This window comes from Pteropus alecto, unplaced genomic scaffold (genome assembly GCF_000325575.1).
Source record: "Pteropus alecto unplaced genomic scaffold, ASM32557v1 scaffold161, whole genome shotgun sequence".
Taxonomy (NCBI): domain Eukaryota; kingdom Metazoa; phylum Chordata; class Mammalia; order Chiroptera; family Pteropodidae; genus Pteropus; species Pteropus alecto.
In genome coordinates, this window is record NW_006432943.1 from 3,333,138 (window position 1) to 3,352,791 (window position 19,654).

At 35.2% G+C, this 19,654-nt stretch overlaps 1 protein-coding gene and 1 pseudogene across 2 annotated transcripts in view; one reads left to right on the top strand and one right to left on the bottom strand.

Annotated features, from left to right (window-relative positions):
- The window catches only part of COPS4 (COP9 signalosome subunit 4), a 36,856-nt gene extending 18,578 nt beyond the window's left edge, over positions 1-18,278 (bottom strand). For both annotated transcript variants that reach the window (XM_006907589.3, XM_006907590.3), the window contains exons 1-6: positions 17,663-18,278; positions 9,494-9,573; positions 7,299-7,450; positions 6,661-6,764; positions 1,852-2,005; positions 1,532-1,682 (exon numbers count right to left, since the gene is read on the bottom strand). In XM_006907589.3, the coding sequence (XP_006907651.1) occupies positions 1,532-1,682; positions 1,852-2,005; positions 6,661-6,764; positions 7,299-7,450; positions 9,494-9,573; positions 17,663-17,736 (715 nt within the window). In that variant the 5' untranslated portion in view covers positions 17,737-18,278. The remainder of the gene's footprint in view (positions 1-1,531; positions 1,683-1,851; positions 2,006-6,660; positions 6,765-7,298; positions 7,451-9,493; positions 9,574-17,662) is intronic.
- LOC112476381 lies at positions 12,187-12,305 on the top strand (annotated as a pseudogene).
- Positions 18,279-19,654: the final 1,376 nt, after the last annotated feature.

The window sequence follows — 19,654 nt, forward strand, 5'->3', positions numbered from 1 at the left end:
AGTGATGGGCATTTAGATTGCTGCCATATCTTGGCTATTGTGAATAGCGCTGCCATGAATATAGGGGTGTATAGATCTTTATATAATAGTGTTTTGGTTTTCTTTGAATAAAAAAAATGAAATCCTACTATTTGCAATGACATGGATGTACCTAGAGGTTATTATGCTAAACAAAATAAGTCAGACAGAGAAAGATAAATACCATATGATTTCACTTATATGCGGAATTGCGGGAACAAAAAGAACAAACTAATCGAAAACAGACTCACACAGAGGACAATCTGGTGACGGCCGGAGGAGAGGAGGTGGGAGACTGGGAGAAAGGGATGAAGGGATGAGGAAGTACAAATTAGTAGCTGATGGATGGTCAAGGGGATGGGGAGCACGGCATAGAGAATGCAATTAGCATTAATACATTGGCTAGGTGGAGGGTAAAGGGAGGGAGGGAGCAATTGGGATGATTATTTTACTAACTATATAGATGTCTAACCAATGTACTGTATACTTGAAACTAATTAAAATTTTTTTTAAATTAAAAAAAAAAAGTATGAACCCTTAGACTCAAGGATTTAACTTATACACTCATATACGAGCATAATCACTATAGCACTGTTTGTAATTGACTAAATAAATTATAAGAAGCCAAATAACAGAAAGTCAAAAAGAATGAGCTACATGTATTGATATATAAACAACACTATGATATACAGCTACATAAAAAAGTAGGCTGTCAACATGTGTATATCATGCTATCATTTATGTGTAAAAAGAGAATACAAACACATACATACTTTTATACTGAAGGAAATACAACAAAGCAGTAATAGTTCTTCAGAACAGGAAGTAGTACCATTTTATATACTGCCTTTTCATTAACAAAAATAAAAAAATTAGATTACTGCTTCATAAAAAATGAAATGTGTAGTACGAACATGTCATTAGGACCTCAACTAAACATAATTCAAGAATAAACATTCTGAAATGATTAGGAAAGTCATGGCTTAGTATTATCAGCATTTCCTCTCAATGCCTTTTCTGCTTTATGAATGATTTACATGCTATAATTTAGTAAGACAAAGATAGTTTATTATTTATATTTATTGGGGAAAAAAAGATAAACACCAGGTCTAGAACTGAGGCTTAAAGGTTTAAAAATAATCCCAAAAGTGGCACATTATCATATTACCAATCTCTAGATTTTAATTTTTGTTTCCTCCTGTTTAGTTTTCAATTTCATATCCATTCTTTCAGTGATATTTTAGGAGAACTAAACTTCACATTATCTCTCTTAAATATTTCTAATACCTGTGGGTAACAGACTAATACATGTATATTAACAATTTTTTTAAGTTAGCAATCCAACATTTAAACAGTAGTTTCTGTTTAAATATTTAAACGATATTTACCATAACTGTATTAATAGGACATAACCTTGAAGAACAGTCCTTAGCTAAATCTTCCAGTAGTAATGAATCTAAAATATCAAGCAAAGGTAATCGACTGTTTATTAAAGCATAAATGACATGTTTACCTGCTGATGCTAAGATGGTACAGTGCAAAGCATGTTTTAAGGCCTCTAGTCTTTCACTTTCGTGCACTATTGTCTTGTAAGAGAGCTCATTGTACCTTTGTGCAGCTTCAATGAATTTTCTTCTATAATCGAGAACACGTGCATAGCATACCTATAGGAGACAAAAGGTTTCAATTAGGAGGAAAAATTAAAAAACAAAAGCAAAAAAAATTTTTAAGAGAATTTCTAATATATAATAGCACTTATCAGATGTTATGAAGCATCTTGGTATAGTAAGGTTCTCCAACACAAAATTAATTCCAAATCAGCTCATCCGTTACCTTGTAATGTATCTGTAACTGTTCATTGGTTGATTCATTCTGAAGCAATGATGCTCGATTTATGTATGCCTCTGCCTGGACCGGATCGTCATCCTCCAGATATAGCCTAGCAATCTTCAGGTAAGTCTCCAGTTTATAATCTACATTGTACTGTCTAAGATATAACAAAAAAAACCAGAATGACTAATTATTTTAACAAGAAAACTATTAGGGGTGGTAGAAAATAAGTTATTTTTTCATTATATAAATTGTTAATATAAGGGAATCAAACTTTTTACTGCATTATATTATAGAAAATCTAAGAACTATTTCCAAAGTAAGTTTTATTGAATATTAATTTTTATCATCATTGTTCATATTATTTTAGCTTCTTCTGATCCTCAGATACTCTCACAAATCAAAGATCTTAAAAGAAAAAAATGCCCAGTTCAGGGATATATCACATATATCTGGTGAGACTATAAATAAGTACGACCATCCTGGAAACAATTTGGCAATATACTTTCCAACCATCTTTGAATCCTTTCAATTGCATATACTTTTTACTCACTATATTTTACCTCTAGAAAATAAATCCTAAGAAAATAATCTTGGATGTGTGCATACATGTTAAGACTCTACAAATCATGTAATTCAATATTAATCCTCACAGAAAATTAATCCTATTTACCAGCAAGCAGTGCCACCATGTGGCAAGAACAGAGTTTACAACTCACTTGGCCCCAGCTTTGAAATTAATTCTTTACTTTAAAATTTTACACTAATTCAAATTTCTTCCATAAGTCATATATTATTATTCTGTACTGTATTATTTTCATTCACAACTCAAACTTATATAAACTGTTAAAAGTAGTATCATCTTTTTTGAATTTTTTTATTTTATGCCAATGTATCTTTTATCTATTATTTTCATAATCAGAATCATTTTTTAAAGAGAAAAGTTCTCACTTATTCAAATTCTATTTTTAATAAATTTTACTTTAATTTAACCTATTTATAAACCGTTAAATTTTCAGTTCTTTGGTATCCTCAGATAATGTTACACTACTATCAAAATGGTAATAGTTACCACCACTGCAAAGAGTAATATTTAATTTTATATTTATTTTAACTACCAGTGAAAATAAATCAATTGCTCTGTGCTAGGTAAAAAATGTTGCAGATAGAATAAGACCAAAGCAATTAAGAAAGGCTGACTTTTTAAAATTATCAAAGAAAAAAATGAATTACCAAGAGGCCTTACAAAGCAAAATTCAACATCTACATATGAAGGCTATTTCATGTACTGGCTGCTTTTTCAGAGCATCATTGACTAAAAATTTCATAAATGCCCAAAGGCAGGATGTCTGCCTTATCACAAATATTAATTATGACCCCCACCCCCTAAAAAAAGCAAAAAAAAAAAAAAAAAAAAGATTCCCTCATTTACCTGGTAAAAGAATAGAGAAGCAGCTGAAAATATTTTTAAGTCATTCAGTCGGTATTTTTACACTTGCCAACTGAAAGGGGAAGTGTGTTTAATAATACAACTAAGAGTCTCATATCTTTCATCTTTCTTGTACATATACTTTGGATGAATGTTTCGTAAAGAACAATAACTCTTTTTTAAAAATACCCATCAAAAGGTTGGATTGGGGGGTCTCTCTCAGTGCCTTTACTCTGTCTCTGTCTCCTCTCGTTCTCACTGTCCCTCTCACTCTGCCTCTGAGAGAAGACCACGCTCTGTCTGTGGAGTGTTATCCCTTTTTTAATAAACTTCTCCCCATTCCCCCCCAAAAAAGTTAGATTGGTTGGCCAAGAGTTACAAACTGTCATCTTAATTTTTTCTAACTATTTTTCCATCTCACTTTCTCTAGTATCCCAAGCCCAACAATTCATTGAACCTGTTGTGACCTCCAAACCACCAATCCTATTACACTGTAACTGTCTTAAAGGCCTGACTCCCTTCTTTACCTAGCTTAACTCCCACGGTCGATCATAATCACTGAACTGCATATGCACTCATGTCCCCTGTCCCTTTCATGGTTTCATATTTGTTGGACAAAATCATAACTCTGGTTAAACCTAGCAGTTGACCCACTCCTTTCCTGCAACCATGATGCTGAACACTGATGGAGAAAAATACCCAACCAATCTGACTGATCTCATTTTAATCACTACAACCTTTAAATCAGCCCTTAATGCTGCCAAGTATTTTATATATTCCTAGTCCATTCACTGTCCCTCTCTCCTAGAGAATTTTTTCTTATATTCTTGTCTTTCCTCAACCTCACAACTCTTACCCCCATTTACAGGTCTAGGTGATGACTGATTCCAATTTCAGTAAGAACATTGAAACAATCAAAGAATAGTTGTATAAACTCTACCACCACATCACTAATACCCGCACTCAGATACTCTGTGTTCTTGGCTGTTACTGAAGATCACTGAGGTCTCTTCTGCTCACAAGGAAACATGTAGCAATGTCTACAAACATTTTTGATTATCACAACTGGGAGTGGTGGTGCTATTGGCATCTAGCAAGTAGAGGCTGGTGACGCTTCTAAACATCCTGCAAAACACAGGATAGCCTCCACAACAAAGAATTATCCAATCTAAAATACCAATAGTCTATAAAGATATATGCACCTTGATGCTCACAGCAGCATTATTCACAATGGCCAAGACATGGAAACAAGTGAAGCATCCTTTGATAGATGATCAGATAAAGAAGATGTGGTACATATGTACAATGGAATATTACTCAGCCATAAGAAATGATAAAATATTGCCATTTGCAACAATGCAGATGGATCCTGAGATTGTTATGCTAAGTGAAATAAGTCAGAAAAAGTTGAGAACCATATGAAACTGAAAGTAATAAACAAGACAAAGAAACAAAAACTTATAGACACAAACAATAGTATAGTGGATACCATAGGAAGAGGGGGTAGAGGAGGAGATAGATAAGGGTATAGGGAGTCAAATATATGGTGACAGAAGGAGATCTGACTTTGGGTGGTGAACACATAATGCAATATACAACTGATGTCTTATTGAATTGTACACTTGAAACCTATGTAATTTTATTAACCAATGTCACCCCAATAAATTTAATTTTTAAAAAATTTAAAAAATACCAATAGTGTCAAGGTTGAGAAATTCTGTCAAGGATGAACTATCTATGCTCCTACCTAAACCCTATCCCTCCACTAGACTCCTTCTCCTCTTGTCTATTTCTGTAAGAATCCTCTCCACTACTCTCCTATATAAATTTTGCTTCCCACTGAATCATAAAAGAAAAAAAAAAATCTCTTAACCTAACCTCTGCTGTCATATTCTACCCTATTTCTCTGCTCCCTTTTATGAAAACTTGCCCAAAGAGTTGCCCATGACAATTGCTCACCATCTCCAGTTTCTCTCTTTCCATTCTCTTTTAAACAACTTCGATCAGGCTTTCGTGTTCACCATTTCACCAAAACAGCTTTGGCCAAAGTCACCAATGACTTCCACTTTACTAACTGCTACAGTTAACCCTCTCTCATCTTTCCTGACCTATTAATACCATAGTTGATCACTTGCTCCTTCTTGATACATTTTCCTCATTTGGCTTCTAGGACGCCACATTCCACATTCTTCTGGTTTTCTTCTTACCTCCATCTCAAAGGACAATCTTCATTTGCTATATCGTCCTCTTGCCCCTGTCCTCTTAATGTTGGAGTGCTCCAAGCCTCGGTACTCAGTCCTCTTCTCTATATTCCCTCTTGGAGATCTTATCCAATCTAATGGCTTTAAATTCCATCTATATATCAATGACTTCCAAATGTGAATCTCTAGCCTAGACCTCTTCCCTAAACTTCAAACTAATATATTCAACTACCTACTAGAAATACACTTAGTTATCACATATCCAAAACGGAACACTCAATCTTCCCTCAAAACCTATTTTTCACCACTCAGTGGATGACAACTCCACTTTTCCAGTTGCTCACACCAAAAATCAGGACTTATCTTGGCTCTTCTTCTTACACTGTATATCTAGCCAGCTGTCAGGAAATCCTTAGCTCTCTACCTTAAAAACACATCCAGAATCTAACATTTCTCACAATCTCCATCTCATCTACAGTAGTGCATAAGCCTCTTAATGATGTCCCTACTTCTATCATTGCATACCTACAGTCTATTCTCAACCCAGTCAATAGAACGCTTCTTAAAAATATAAGTCAGATTATGTCATTCTTCTGTACAAAATGGTCCATAGCTCTCCCTTATTTCACTTAGAGAAAAGCCAATGGCTTACAAGACTCCACATAATCTGGTCCCTAGTACTCTCTGACCTCATCCTCTCTTCTATCACTCTTCCCTTTTGCTCACTCCATTCCACCCACAATGGTCTCCTTGCTCTTCTTAAAACACTCCAAGATTGCTCCCATCTTAGGGCCTTTGCACTAGCCATCCTGTCTAAGAGAATCTACTGACACTCCTCCCTCAGATAGCTCGTAACCACTCCCTTATCCACTTCAAGTGTCTGAGGTGGTGACAGCAGGACCACCCTACCACTTCAATCACCCTATTTAATAATACAACCTGTCCCCTACTTTGTCTCTTACTTTTCTCCACAGTGATAATCACCTTCTAACATATTGCCAAAATTTATTTATTATTATATTGTTTATTATCTGTTTCCTGCACTAGAATATAAGAAAAAATTTAAGTGAACATTTATACATACCCTATATATATATACACACACACACACACACACACACACACACACACACACAAACATACACATATATATATCCATCCCATATCCACTATTTACTATACTTTTGTCCTGTTTCCAAAGGAATTCCCACCAACACTTGGGCTGCATTTCTCCAATCTTCTTCTTTCTCATATATAGATGCAAGATGCTGTCTTATGGAAGCAACCTGGAATAGTAAGTATAGATGTTATACCAACTGACATTAGTTAATAATTAAAATAAATAGATAAGTTTTTCTACTTCAACAATGCTCTCATTCAACATATTAAGCTGGCAAGTAAATAGTAAAAGTTTATCTAGACCACTCATATTTTTTATAGTATAAAAACAGAAAACTAAACACATTTCTGCAATGTGGATTATGGCAATGAGTTAGTTTAAATATTGAGTTTTGCTTAATATTTAATGCATATATAATGTTGACGTTTTCCTACGGTTTCAGCATAATTAACAATTTTACTGATTTTTAAAAATTGTCTAAAGAGTAATATTTGATGCCTAAAATCGAATTGTAATAAAGGAGCAAATGTCAACTAGAGTTACAACATCCTAATATTTGTTTTATTTTATATTGTAAAATGCTGTTTGCAACACTCTTTTGGCAAAATAAAACCAAATAATTTCCTTTAAAAATGTAATAATAACTCCCAAAATAATTGCTGCTATCTCAAATTCAAAAATCACTGCTCTAGATTTTTACCTGCTCTTCAAATGAAATGACTCTTGGCTGAATCTTTTCCAAGGTGAAATGATAGATTTCTTTGGCTGTGCTATCAGGCAGGTTAGGGAGATGTGTGCAGAAATCAGTCAGCAACTGTCGAGAGATTACGAGGCTGACATTCTCATTTACCACTTGTTAAATTAAAAAAAAAAAAAAAACAAGAGGTAAGAAAACATGAGTAATTTATAAATTTTTTTATAAGCAATCAATCTTTACCTAAAATCAATACTAAAAACAATATATATTAGTACAACCTGCAATGCATTATTCAGGGAGTATCACACCCCTATCGTCTTATATTACAGAATAAGTTTTCCTTATACTGAATTATTTGTTTATATAATGACTATACAAAAAAAAGTAAAAATACTATAACTCTTCTAAGAAACAGAAATGGTCAGAAAAAAAGTTTTTACAGTTGAAAATTTCTTCTTTTCTCTCCTTTATTTTTCTACAAAGTAAAGGCACAGAAACACCCATTTTTTTTATTTATGACCTTATATCCTGCCAAGCTACAAAAAGGAATTAAAGAAAACAGTGAAATAATTTTCATGAAATTTAAATAAAGCAAGTACTGACAGTTATTGTAACCTGTACTTTCCCAATAAAAGTAACAAAAACTTAGGCCAGTACCAAATGTATTGACATATTTTATGACAAATGTAAACACTTATGGAGTCATTATTGTATGTGATTAACAATGAAAGCTCTGGAGCCTCACTGCTTCCACCACTCTCGATTATATGCCCCAGACAAGAAACTTCTCTGTGTTCATTTACTAGTCTGTAAAATGGGGATAAGGTTGTGAAGCTTAAATGCAATACACATATAGAGCACTTTGAATAATACCTGGCTCATAGCACTCAACAAATGTTAGTTATTTTCACCATTACATTTTTAAAAATACTTTCTCACTGCTTAAACTGTCTTAAATTAGCAGTTACTGTGAAAAGAATGTTTCAAACACTGTTCAGTTGATGTAAATCATTTTAACAGGAGACTGCTTTTGTTGGCGCTTCAATGGATTCAAAGTTTATATAAAGATCAAAGTTTATAAAAAGCACTATTCTTTTGCTGCTTCAGTGCAATGCTCTCAATGAAGCTAGTCTTAACAGTTTTTCTGAAACCACTGCGTTTGTCTCACATTTTGCAGGCCCTAATTTCTTGAGACAGTAATTTACTGGTCTTGTAACTAATCAGTTTATATTAATTGGAATTCCTTATTGGATAATACTGGATGTGACTGTGAAAACAGTTTTATATCAAGTGCCATTAGACACTTATGACTGTTAGAAAATGACTATACAAACTAGCACTTCTCAGGGAAATATAATTAAATAAGGATTATAAATCAGAAAAGTCAGTTTCCAGTTTGGACCTTGCCACTGACTCAATGTCCTTGCAGTAAAAAAGTCACTTCATCCTGAGATTCATTTTACAATATATTATACAGGGATATCTATATCTATATTATCTAGTCACAGTTATAAAAAGGAACCCGTTTGATGGATAATGCATGTGAAAGCACACTGTAAACTGTAAAGCACTATCATGTATCATTAATATTGTTAACTCAGTAAAAATTCTACACTCGATTTTGAGTAAATTTTCAAGGTAACTGTTTGAAGTCAGGGAGTGGGGGAGAGTGAGAGTGTCTCAAAAAATGGAAATTTCTAGTTCCCATTCAAAAGGAATGTTCTTAACATTAATAACAGCTCAGACTTATCGAGCACTTATCATATGCCAGGCACTATGCTAAGCACTTTATTATGTATATTAACTCATTAATCTCCCAACAATTCTATAGGCTATGTATCATATCCTCATTTTATAGACAAGGAAAAGGAGGCCAAAGAGGAAATAACTTACTCAAGATGACACAGTTAATAAAGTAGTAAAATAAGATTTGAATCCAGACTATTCTATATTATACTATATTGTCTCACATCAGTTACTATATCAATAACTATACAAAATCTGAATTGAGAATGTAACTCTGAAGACAATTCACTAAAAAAAACAAGTTGTAAATAGTTTAAAATCAATCCATCAATCTCAATGCATATTTAATCTCATGAAAATTATATTGATAATTTGACATAAACAAGTTTGGGGCAAGCTTTAAAGTCCTACTCAATAATACAAGGTAAACATGCAATTTTCATTCCACTTACTTGCTTCCACAAAAGCTTTCAAAGCTTCTAGTTGTTCTGCCCCAGATAACTGAATGGCTTTTTCCAGGATCTGACGATACCTAAAACAATACCAAATAAAAATATGTTTAGAGGGCACTGTATATTCTAAAGCTAATTTTGATGTTTATTTATTTCTATTTACCCTGGTTTCTTTCATACTGCTCTTTTCTGGTTTTCTTTATAGTACACTAAAGACTTTTTTTATTTAAAGTTCCCAGTCCATCACAAGAAACACTAAATCTATAATTATAATTCTGAGGTAACACTTCTAGTTTTCTTAACAGTATACTACAACTTTTAAAAAGTTTTTAAGTCTATCATAATAAAGAGTGAATCTATAACTCTCAGTTACTGGATCTAGGTGCCACATTTGCTTGAAAGTTTTAGTTTTGAATTTTAACTAAAAAGTCAATTTCCTTTCAAATGTCTTTCCATATAAGTCATATTTCTTTCAATTACGTATTAAACAGGCACACAAAAACATTATTTGAGGTGACCTAGAACCCCTTTGTCTTGATGACCTAATGAATTTAGGGTCACCAAAAACAGGATAATGCTAACTAGGCAATGAAACCAATTATTAGAGATAAGACTGTCTCAGTGTGTACAAAATAAACTCCACCAAGTCAAATGCACTGAGAGAACATTCTTGATGCTGTCAGTGAGTACCTATTAATTATTTATTTGCATTTAGTGCTAATAACTATTATGCCTAATATTCATGACCATGTAAGATTCAAATCAACATTCTAAAAAGGATGGAGGAAATGCTAAAACCAGGAACAATGACAACTACCAGGCAATGGCAAACTCCTTCCTATAACGTAAATTCCACGAGGACAGGAATTTTTGTTTGTTTTGTTCACTGCTATATGTGCAATGCCTAGTACAGTATTTGGCACATTATATGCACTCAAATATTCAACAGTATTGGTAACATTTTATTACTTTATTTCATTTTATTTATTGGTAATTATTTTATTTCTTAAATTATATGGTAGGTACATAATAGATTATACTATTTTTTATCTCTTTTGTGTGCCTTAATAATATTTATTAAAAGCATTAATTAATGCATTTTATAAACCTAATAGCATTGCAATTATTCAGAATGTCATCAGAATACAGTCAGAAAACAAAAATATACAAATAAGGTCCAAACTCATTCAAATTTATGACTTTTATTTTATAGGGCACACTCTCAAGCTACCATTCTGCATTTATTGATTCTCAGCTCACACAATAGTCTCACAACCTTAGTTATACGATTTCGCAAAACCGCAATGAATCAAACTTTGTAAGAAAGTAGATATACTGACAGAAAAGATAGCAAACTCCAAAAGAGATGATCTAAGAAAGCAAGGAAATAACTGCTAAGCTTTAAAATAAAAATTGTTATTTTGAAAATTGCTACATTTGAGGCACGAAATTCAGTTATCTATCTCATTCTCTTTCTCTGCCTATACACATGCACACACACATGCACATATAATATTTTCCATATTTATATTTATATAATTTACTTTATTGCTTTGGGCATGCTTTTAGTTAATACAGTCAATGGTTTATTTTTTCTTTTTTTGATTGACTTATTTTTAATATTCAGTTAAATCAAGACTTATGGATAAGCCCTCTTAAGTTCCAATAGATTATTTTATACTAATAATATTACATTCAAAGATGACAATGTCTCACTTACAGAAATTTGCTGATTAAGATTTAACATAGTTTCATAACATATCAATTAATTAATGTATATTGAGAACACATGACAATAAATCTAAAAAGTGATGAAAACTTTATATTAACAAACTACATAATTTGCCAGGGCCTTGGAAACCGCCTACTCAAACTCTTGACTTTATAGAGTAAGGTACACAGGTAGGGCTAGATGCCGACTTGCTCCTTCTCTAATACGTAAATTCTAGTATCTAAAAACAGGCACTTACTTTTCACAATAATATGGAATGATTAATAAACCTATTTTAAATCAGAGATTTAAACAGCCATTTAATAGTGCCATTTAAAATCATCCAACAATGCTAACTGAGAACGTAGGCTTTTTAAGATGCTATACCAGATACTGTGTATGACACTAAAAAAAATTTTAATAACCTTAGTCTTTAAAGACCTTATAGCTGGGAAAGAAAGATAAAAAAATAAAATAAAATAATATATCAAGTATTAAATTATAAAAAAACAAAAACAAACAAAAGTTACAATAAAACTAAACAGTATAAGAGATGTGACAAGTGATGAGAGTAAAATGGGTTAGATTAATCAGAAGAGGTTTCATGGAAAGTTATAAGTTTTTGATTGAGCACTCAATAGGAAAGATGGAAAAGTAACTGATATGGAGAGCATGACCAAACACTTTTTCCTTAAAAAATATTATAGAGAAAAATAAATTTCATTAATTAAGGTAACTTGCCTCTGTCTTATCCATTAATCATCAACAAATGTTAATTGAGCATTTATTATATGTTTATGAACTAAAGTTCACTATGTCAATTCCTGATTTCTTGGCACTTGAATGGAATCTGGAAGTAAGTAAAACACATGAAAATGTACCACAGGCACTATTTAGGCAGGTATTAATAAGATCTTTCACTTACAGTAATGGTGAATTAGGTGATTGAACCAATTCTACCTCAAAAAAAAAAAAAAAAAAAGTCTACGGCTATGCTACCCTGAACAAGCCTGACCTCATGTGATCTCAGAAGCTAAGCAGGGTCAGGCCTGGTTAGTACTTGGATGGAAGACCACCTAGGAAGACCAGGTGCTGTAGTCAAAAAAATAATAATAATAATAAAATAAGGGATTGAAAGCTGACAAGGTCCTTGCAATCTGTGAGGTCAACCATGGGTTGCCTCGCCTAAAAAATATTTAAAAATTTAAAAAAGAGCTAAAAGAAATGCAAAAAAAAATAGCATAAAATCCTAATAGGAAAGAAAAAACAGGGGAGAATAAGAGATTAAAGCATTTGCTCACTGTGAAAAGACAGTTATCAGGTAGAGTAGCACTTTGGTGGAGGAGGGGATGGGTTCTGCTTTGGGACATTCTGCCATCTGCTAGAAAAACAGAGAAGCAAGTTGCAATTTCTGGCGAACTAACAGAGCTAGAAAAACAGGGATCTCAGTTCCTTGTGGGCCAGAGAAGGAAACACTACTACTTTAGAAGTAAGGTTACAAAATCTACTCCAAGAATCAGCTAGGTAAACCAAAAAATTCTGAAGTCTTGGTCCTAGAAGCTACTAGCACCCTCAAGTGCTGGGCAGAAGGAAATGAATATCCTCTCTGAAAGGTAACATTCTAGACCTTCAATTGTTTCTAAAAAAATATATTTTAAATAAGTTCCCAACAAATAAAAATCACAAAGCATATGACAATATGAGCTACAATCAACAAAAGCAACAGACAATAACAACAAATAGGGACTCTGGATATGGAGTTATCAGAAAGGCTATAATACAATTATGCTTATCAGATTTATGGAGATAAAGACAAACTTTAAAGTTTCAAAAAGAAACAGGGAATCACAAAAATTGTCATTTGAAAAAAAGAACCAACAAAAACTATAGAACTAAAAAAAAAAAAAAGTTACCAAACTTAAAAACTCAATTGAGTTTTTAAGCACGTATGAAGAACTGATAAACTAGAAGGCAGATCAGAAGAACTTATCCAGAATAAAGCATTGAAATGGTAAGACAGAGTAAGAGACACAGAGGTCATGGTAAAAGTGCCTAAAGGGTTTCACTGGAGAGAACAGAATGGGATGGATGCAGTATTTAAAGAAATAGAGCTGAAAACTTTTTAGGACAATGGAAGAATTCAATATATTGATTCAAGAAATGCAATGAAGCTCAACCAGGATAAAGCACTAGAGCATTTACAAAGAGGTCACAATTCTTTCACTCTGTATGTTCTTCCCTTTGCAATATGACTTTGTAGCTCTTCACATCAAGAGGTAGTTTATTTCCCCACCCTTAGATCTGGGCTTGTTTTGACCAACAGAATGCAGCAGAAGTGAAGTACCTGTTCTGAACCTAGACCTCTAGAGATCTTATATGCATCTTTATCTATTGAAACTCTACTGCTGCCACATGAACAAGGAAGGCTAACCTATTGGATAATAAATATGTAGCTCAGTCACTTTCACTGCTCCAGCTAACTCAGAAGCAGAGCTGCCTACTTAAGCTGCAGCTGACTACAAGCACATGTGGGAGCCCATGTGGAACCAAAGCATGTGGAACAAAGAACTACCCAGGTGGCCCAGCCCAAACTGCCAACGAACAGAATTATGAGCTAAATAAATGACTAAATAAAAGCCACGAAGTTTTACAGTAGTTTATTTCACAGCAAAAGCTAACTGACATAGATAAGTAAAAATATATCCACATAGACACACCGAAATGAAGTTGCAGAAAATTAAAAGACAAAATTTTAAAAACAGGTTAACTGCTAATATTTTTTAAGAGAAATAATTTCCTAAGGAGGTTGATCTTTAAGCATTCTAAATATTTCGACTTTTTGTTAGGTTGGAAAGAGTAGGGGAAGACAGGAATTCCAGGCATGTTAGACTGAGAATTGTGTTTCTAGATCTGCAGGAAATTGAATAGTGTCCTCCCCAGAGAATTCCGCAAAAAAAAAAAAAAAAAAAAATCACTATCTGAAATGCAGTCCAGTTTGGTGAAAATAATATAAGGCCAAAAGGTAGATGTGTTTAGAGGTAAGGGCTATGAGCCAAGCAGATTGTATTCTAGCTTTGCTACTAGCTGGCTACATGACCTTGGAGCAAGGTACTTTACCTCTGTACTTCAGTTTTCTCATATGTAATGTAAATACTACTTGTTAAGGATTATTAAAAATGTAAGTAAAGTTCTCCTTGGGACAGAGTAAACACTAGATGTTAGAGAACTTCACTCTTGAGTGGTTAGGGAACCACTATAACTGTTGTGTGTGGGATTAAGAACCAGAGAATGAGTTCAAAGGGGCCTATGAGGTTATACAGTCTATCCTCACTGTGTGTGTGTGTGTGTGTGTGTGTGTGTGTGTGTGTGTCCTCCATTTTTTGACAGTTCTACTCCACTCTGAAGTCTACCTCTGTAAGGCAGAGGAGTCTATTTTCTTTTCGTAAAACAGCTTTTCAATTAGTCAAAGGCAACTAGGAAGCCTCCCACTACTTTCCTTTCTCCAAGCTAAGAGCTTCTTATAAAATGAAATGTTTAGACTCCAAACGTCCGATATCTTCCTCTGGGTACCCTCCATACCCCAGAACTAGAAAGAAAAGAAAAATTACTCCTCTATTTCTATAGAGGACTAACTCAACAAAAACCTATAATCCAACCTCATACTTGCTCTCAAAGAGATCACATTCTGACTGGAGAAGCAGATAAATAAACAGCCAAAATAATTAAGTGCTATAGTAGAGGTAAATATGGAATGCCACTGGACATAAGAAGAGGAACTAACCGGGTCCTGTGTGTGGGTGGGTATGCCTTTATGTAGGAGGTTATTCAGAGAAGGCTTCTGGAAGAAATAACATCTGAACTAAGTTTTAAAAAACCAATTAGGTTTTAGCTAAGTGAATAAGACAGGCTATCACAACAGCTATCTACTCAAATGTTCCCTCTCAAGGCTCTCCTCCTCTTCTAAAGCTTTATGTGAGAAAACGAACACAATGCACATATGTACAAAAGCAGTCTACAAAATTTGTAAAAATGTTTCTTATATGGCCAATTTCTTATAACAATTTTACACGGCTATGTTAATTTATAGTTATGGGAAAGCATTTCTAATTGAAGTTTTAGCAAGAAAAGTAACACAGGCTGGTAGGTTAAAATGTGTTTAGAGTAGACTAACCTGGATTCAAATATAAGCTCTGCACTTTCCTAGCTATTCACTGAATCAATCAATATTTATTGAATGACTGACTACTCTGTCATAGGTATCCTGTTAATTGCGGAGAACACACAGTATCAATATTTTAGAAATGAATTTGCTCCGTAATTCCTTAATACAGAATCCTTTGTTACTCAGCTCCTAATGTAAACCCAAAACTACTGATAGATTTCATATGTTACTCTCATAAAGCATGTAACTGGCAGAATTGTTTCATTATGAAAATAAGTATCCTGACACATTCTTGCCCAGATAGGACCAGATACGTACCTGCAGGCAAGACCAAGACTTTCCTCAGAAAGCACTACCAGTTAGCAAGCACATTATTTCATATTATCTTCATAATAATGTCATGGGGTAAACCGTTACAGTAAAAGCCTCCAATGAATTATGCTTCCCTCTGACCATGCACAATGTAAATTTGCCACTCTTTCCACAAAGAGGTAACTCCACTTGCCCAGCCCTTGAATCTGGCCTAGTCTTGTGACTTACTTTGACCAGTACTTTAGAATTGATGTTGTGAAGCTTCTAAGGCTAGCCTTAAGAGGTCTTCCAGCTTCCACTCTCACCTTCTTGGTCCTGTAAGGGAGCCTAAGCTAAACTATTGAATGAGGGACTATGAGGAGAGAGAAAGAGAACCAGTCAACAGCCAGATATGTCTGTGAACTGCCAACTAACTTCACCGGTGTGAGTGAGCCCAGACAAGGCCAGCGAAACAGCCCAGTCGACCCAAAGAATTCTGAAAAAAAAATGTTTTACACCAAGTTTTTGGTTTGTTACAGAGCAATAAATAACTGAAGCACCCAGTAAGACTGGTACTACTGTTTATCTGCAAAAGCAAATAAATGCGTAGCTTAAGCTTCAGAATTCTGCAAATACGTGAAAACGATATCTCTTCTGATAACTAATACACTTATTTTCTTCAACAAAACAAAAGGAAAGCAAGCGTGGGGAAAATATAAGCTAGTTTTACTTTCATCTGAATCTATAAAAATTACATGCAAAAAAGATTGAACCATGAAGACACATTCAACTTATTTCTGACCTGTGGAGTAAGCCAAAATGTATTTACTGTTATTAATAATAACAGTAACAATGACAATCTTGTGGCACTTTCTTAGTGTCAGATACTGTTCTAATTAAGTGTATATACATACATACACTCATTTTGTCCTCAAACAGGAATAAGTCTTCTAACTATCCCATTTTCCTGAGGGGGAAATTGCGGTAGGAAGTAAATCCCAAGATACACAGCAAAATTTCCCATAGATAAAAGTAGATTATTAGATTTACCATCAGAAAAAGGCAGCACAGCCCACATAAAATAGTCAAGGTTGCAATGGCCACGCAACGGCAGGTGTATCTCATTAATAAGATCAACGTGATCTCAGCTGTCAGGGTATAAATATCAGGATCAATTTGAGAAGCATATTTTAAACAGAATACATGTTCATTATAGAAGAACAGCGATGTGAAATCTACAGAAAGAAACGGGCCATATCTATCTATCTACCTATTATTAACACTGTTGAATAACTGCTTGCAGGACAAGGGACATGTCACAAATTTTAACTTGGAGTGGACCTAAGCCTTCTACATAAATTGAGACAAAATTCCTCAACAATTCAGATTCTTGCAAACATCACTATTCTCGATATCCTGATCCATATTATGAGAACATTCCGACCATGTACCCTTCTTCGGAGTTGGTGGCAGAGAGAGGACCCAAAACACAAGGACACACAGAAGATAGTCCGAGTGGTTCTGGACGACATGATACCGCGCGGCCATACCTCTTCAACCCCCGACAGCCTCTGAAAAACTCTGCATCAAGGTCCCAGAATATAAATTTCCTTCAATTAAAAGGGGGGAAAAAGGCCAAAGAGAGGCCAGAATTTGGTGTGAGAGGCTAGCCAGCGATGGGAAAAGGCACCAGGGAGGGCTGAGAAGGCCGTGGGCGCTGTCGTTCCTCAGACCGCGCTTCCAGAATCTTAAGAGACCAGTGAGTATGCTGTCAAGCGCTGAACAAGTTGACAGTAACCCCAGACCTACGGCCCCAAGAGCTCCCTGCACAAAGTCCCCTCCAGCTTTCTGCTGCTCCCAACATTTGCCTCCTCAACCAAGTTCAGGCCCGCCCCCTTGATCCTCTGCCCGGCTCCTAGCCGCACATCCGAAAGCCTCCGTCAACGCCAAGAGAACGAGTCTGTGGCTTCCCTCTCCACCTCCCATGGCCCTGAGAAATACTCACTTGCCCGCCAGATCTTTATGAGAGCCACTTGAATTCATGAGCTGGGCCAAATCCTGTCTCACGGCTGCCGCCATCTTTCTTCCAGCTCAGCCAAATAGAAAACGAGTGTAGTCCTCCACAGCGCAGCCAGAGGGAACCCGAGCTGCCACAGAGTAGCGTCTCTGTGGGCCAGAGCGCCCGGTGTGTGAGTTTGCGCTAGGTCCGCCCCCAGGGTTGAGTGACATGAAGCTCCACTCCTCAAGTCCGAGGCCCGTCAGGCCTCTGCCACAGGCTCAGACTCGCACGCTCCCACTTCGGATTGGCGGATAAACTCCAAGGAGTGTGTCGCTTGTGCAACTACAGTAAGTCCCGGGTTCACAAAACCACCGCGTCTTCGTTAAGTTCCGGTCTCAGTCTGTAATTTACCGTTCCTCTTTCTTTAAGGCTGCTCTTAAAATACCTGTGGTAAAGAACGAGTTAATTTATTGCCAGTTCGCCACAGTCGGGTACTTTTGTAAAATAAAATTTAAAATGTCCACATCCCCCCTCCTAATCTGTACCCATTTTATAGATTGATCATACATCCCAGTTAGTACAGGACAGTGCCATTTTACATCTGTTGCCCTGGAGTGCCTATTAATAACACATCCTTTCACCCTCGAAACTGTACATTTGGATGACAAAGTATACGGTTACCCTACCTTTATATGTAATTGTGTTCGTTACTTATATAACCTTACAGAATTTCTTCCTGCAAATGAGTATAAATTTTTATCCTTTCTTACTTTTACAAAAGATAACATACCATATCATTATTATGCATTTTTTTTTTCACTTTTCTGGGCGATCTTACCATGTATGTCCAGAGAGCCTCCTCATTCTGTTTTAGAGCTAAAGAGTATCACATGTAAAGAGGGGATGCCATAGTTTATTTAATCCTTATAGCTGGATACTTAAGTTGTTTTTAATCAGTCAACCAATGCTGCAATGAATAACCTTGTATCTACATCATTTTATGTGTGTACAGGTTGAATATATTTAAAGAAGAGACTCAAAGAGTAGATATACTTCCAGTTTTTATAGATATTGCCAAATTGCACTTTACAGGGATGATAGCATTTTTGCCTTCCCAGCAGCAATATGTAGGAGTGCAATTTTCTACAGCCTTGCCTACAAAGGATGTCAAACTCTTGAATTTTTGCCAACTCGATATGTGAAAAATAACATGTTCCCTTCACTGGGAAGAGGAAAGAAAAGACCAAACAAGGAAATCCTTTAAGAAAGTGGTGTGGAGATTGCCCACACCAATTCATATCCATTGGCAGGAACTTCAGCAAAGGAACATGTCTAGCAACAACGAGACTGGAAATTTAGTTTCCAATTGGGCAGGCTTTGCCCAGGAAAAAGGAAAGGATGGTTTTAGAGGGACAATCAGCCGTCTCTACTAGTGGGTCCATCTGACCACCTAAATATGTTTGTATCCTTCTTAACTGTAGACCACTCTCATAGGTAAAGAGCAGAGTTCAATTTCTTATTCAGATTCTATATCACCTCTGCTGCCAGACCACGGGAAACCTACAGAACAAAGAAAGATTCCTGAACAGTGAAAAGAAAATAGAGTCTTTAAGTCGTACCCTATACAAAATAAACACTACATCCAAAAACCATGGAGAACCTATGGAACAAAGGCTGGGGATTGCTAGCATGCTTTCATGCTACATACCCATGCTCACTACGTACCTATATCTTTCATATTGCACACCCATATCTTTCATACTGTATACTCACACATACCATCAGAGGAAAATAGGTAACCAAAGTCTTTAAACTGTAATTCATAGAAACTAAGAATGATATATAACTGAATGCCCCAAACACTTGGGGTCTGTTTTTTTTTTTCTCATTGTCTTTTTTCTCTCAATCTGTCTTTTTCTCTTTGTCTTATCTCTCTGTCTCTCTGTCCCTCTCGGCTCTCTCATTTTCTGTCCTTGAGAGTAGACTATGTCTCTGTGG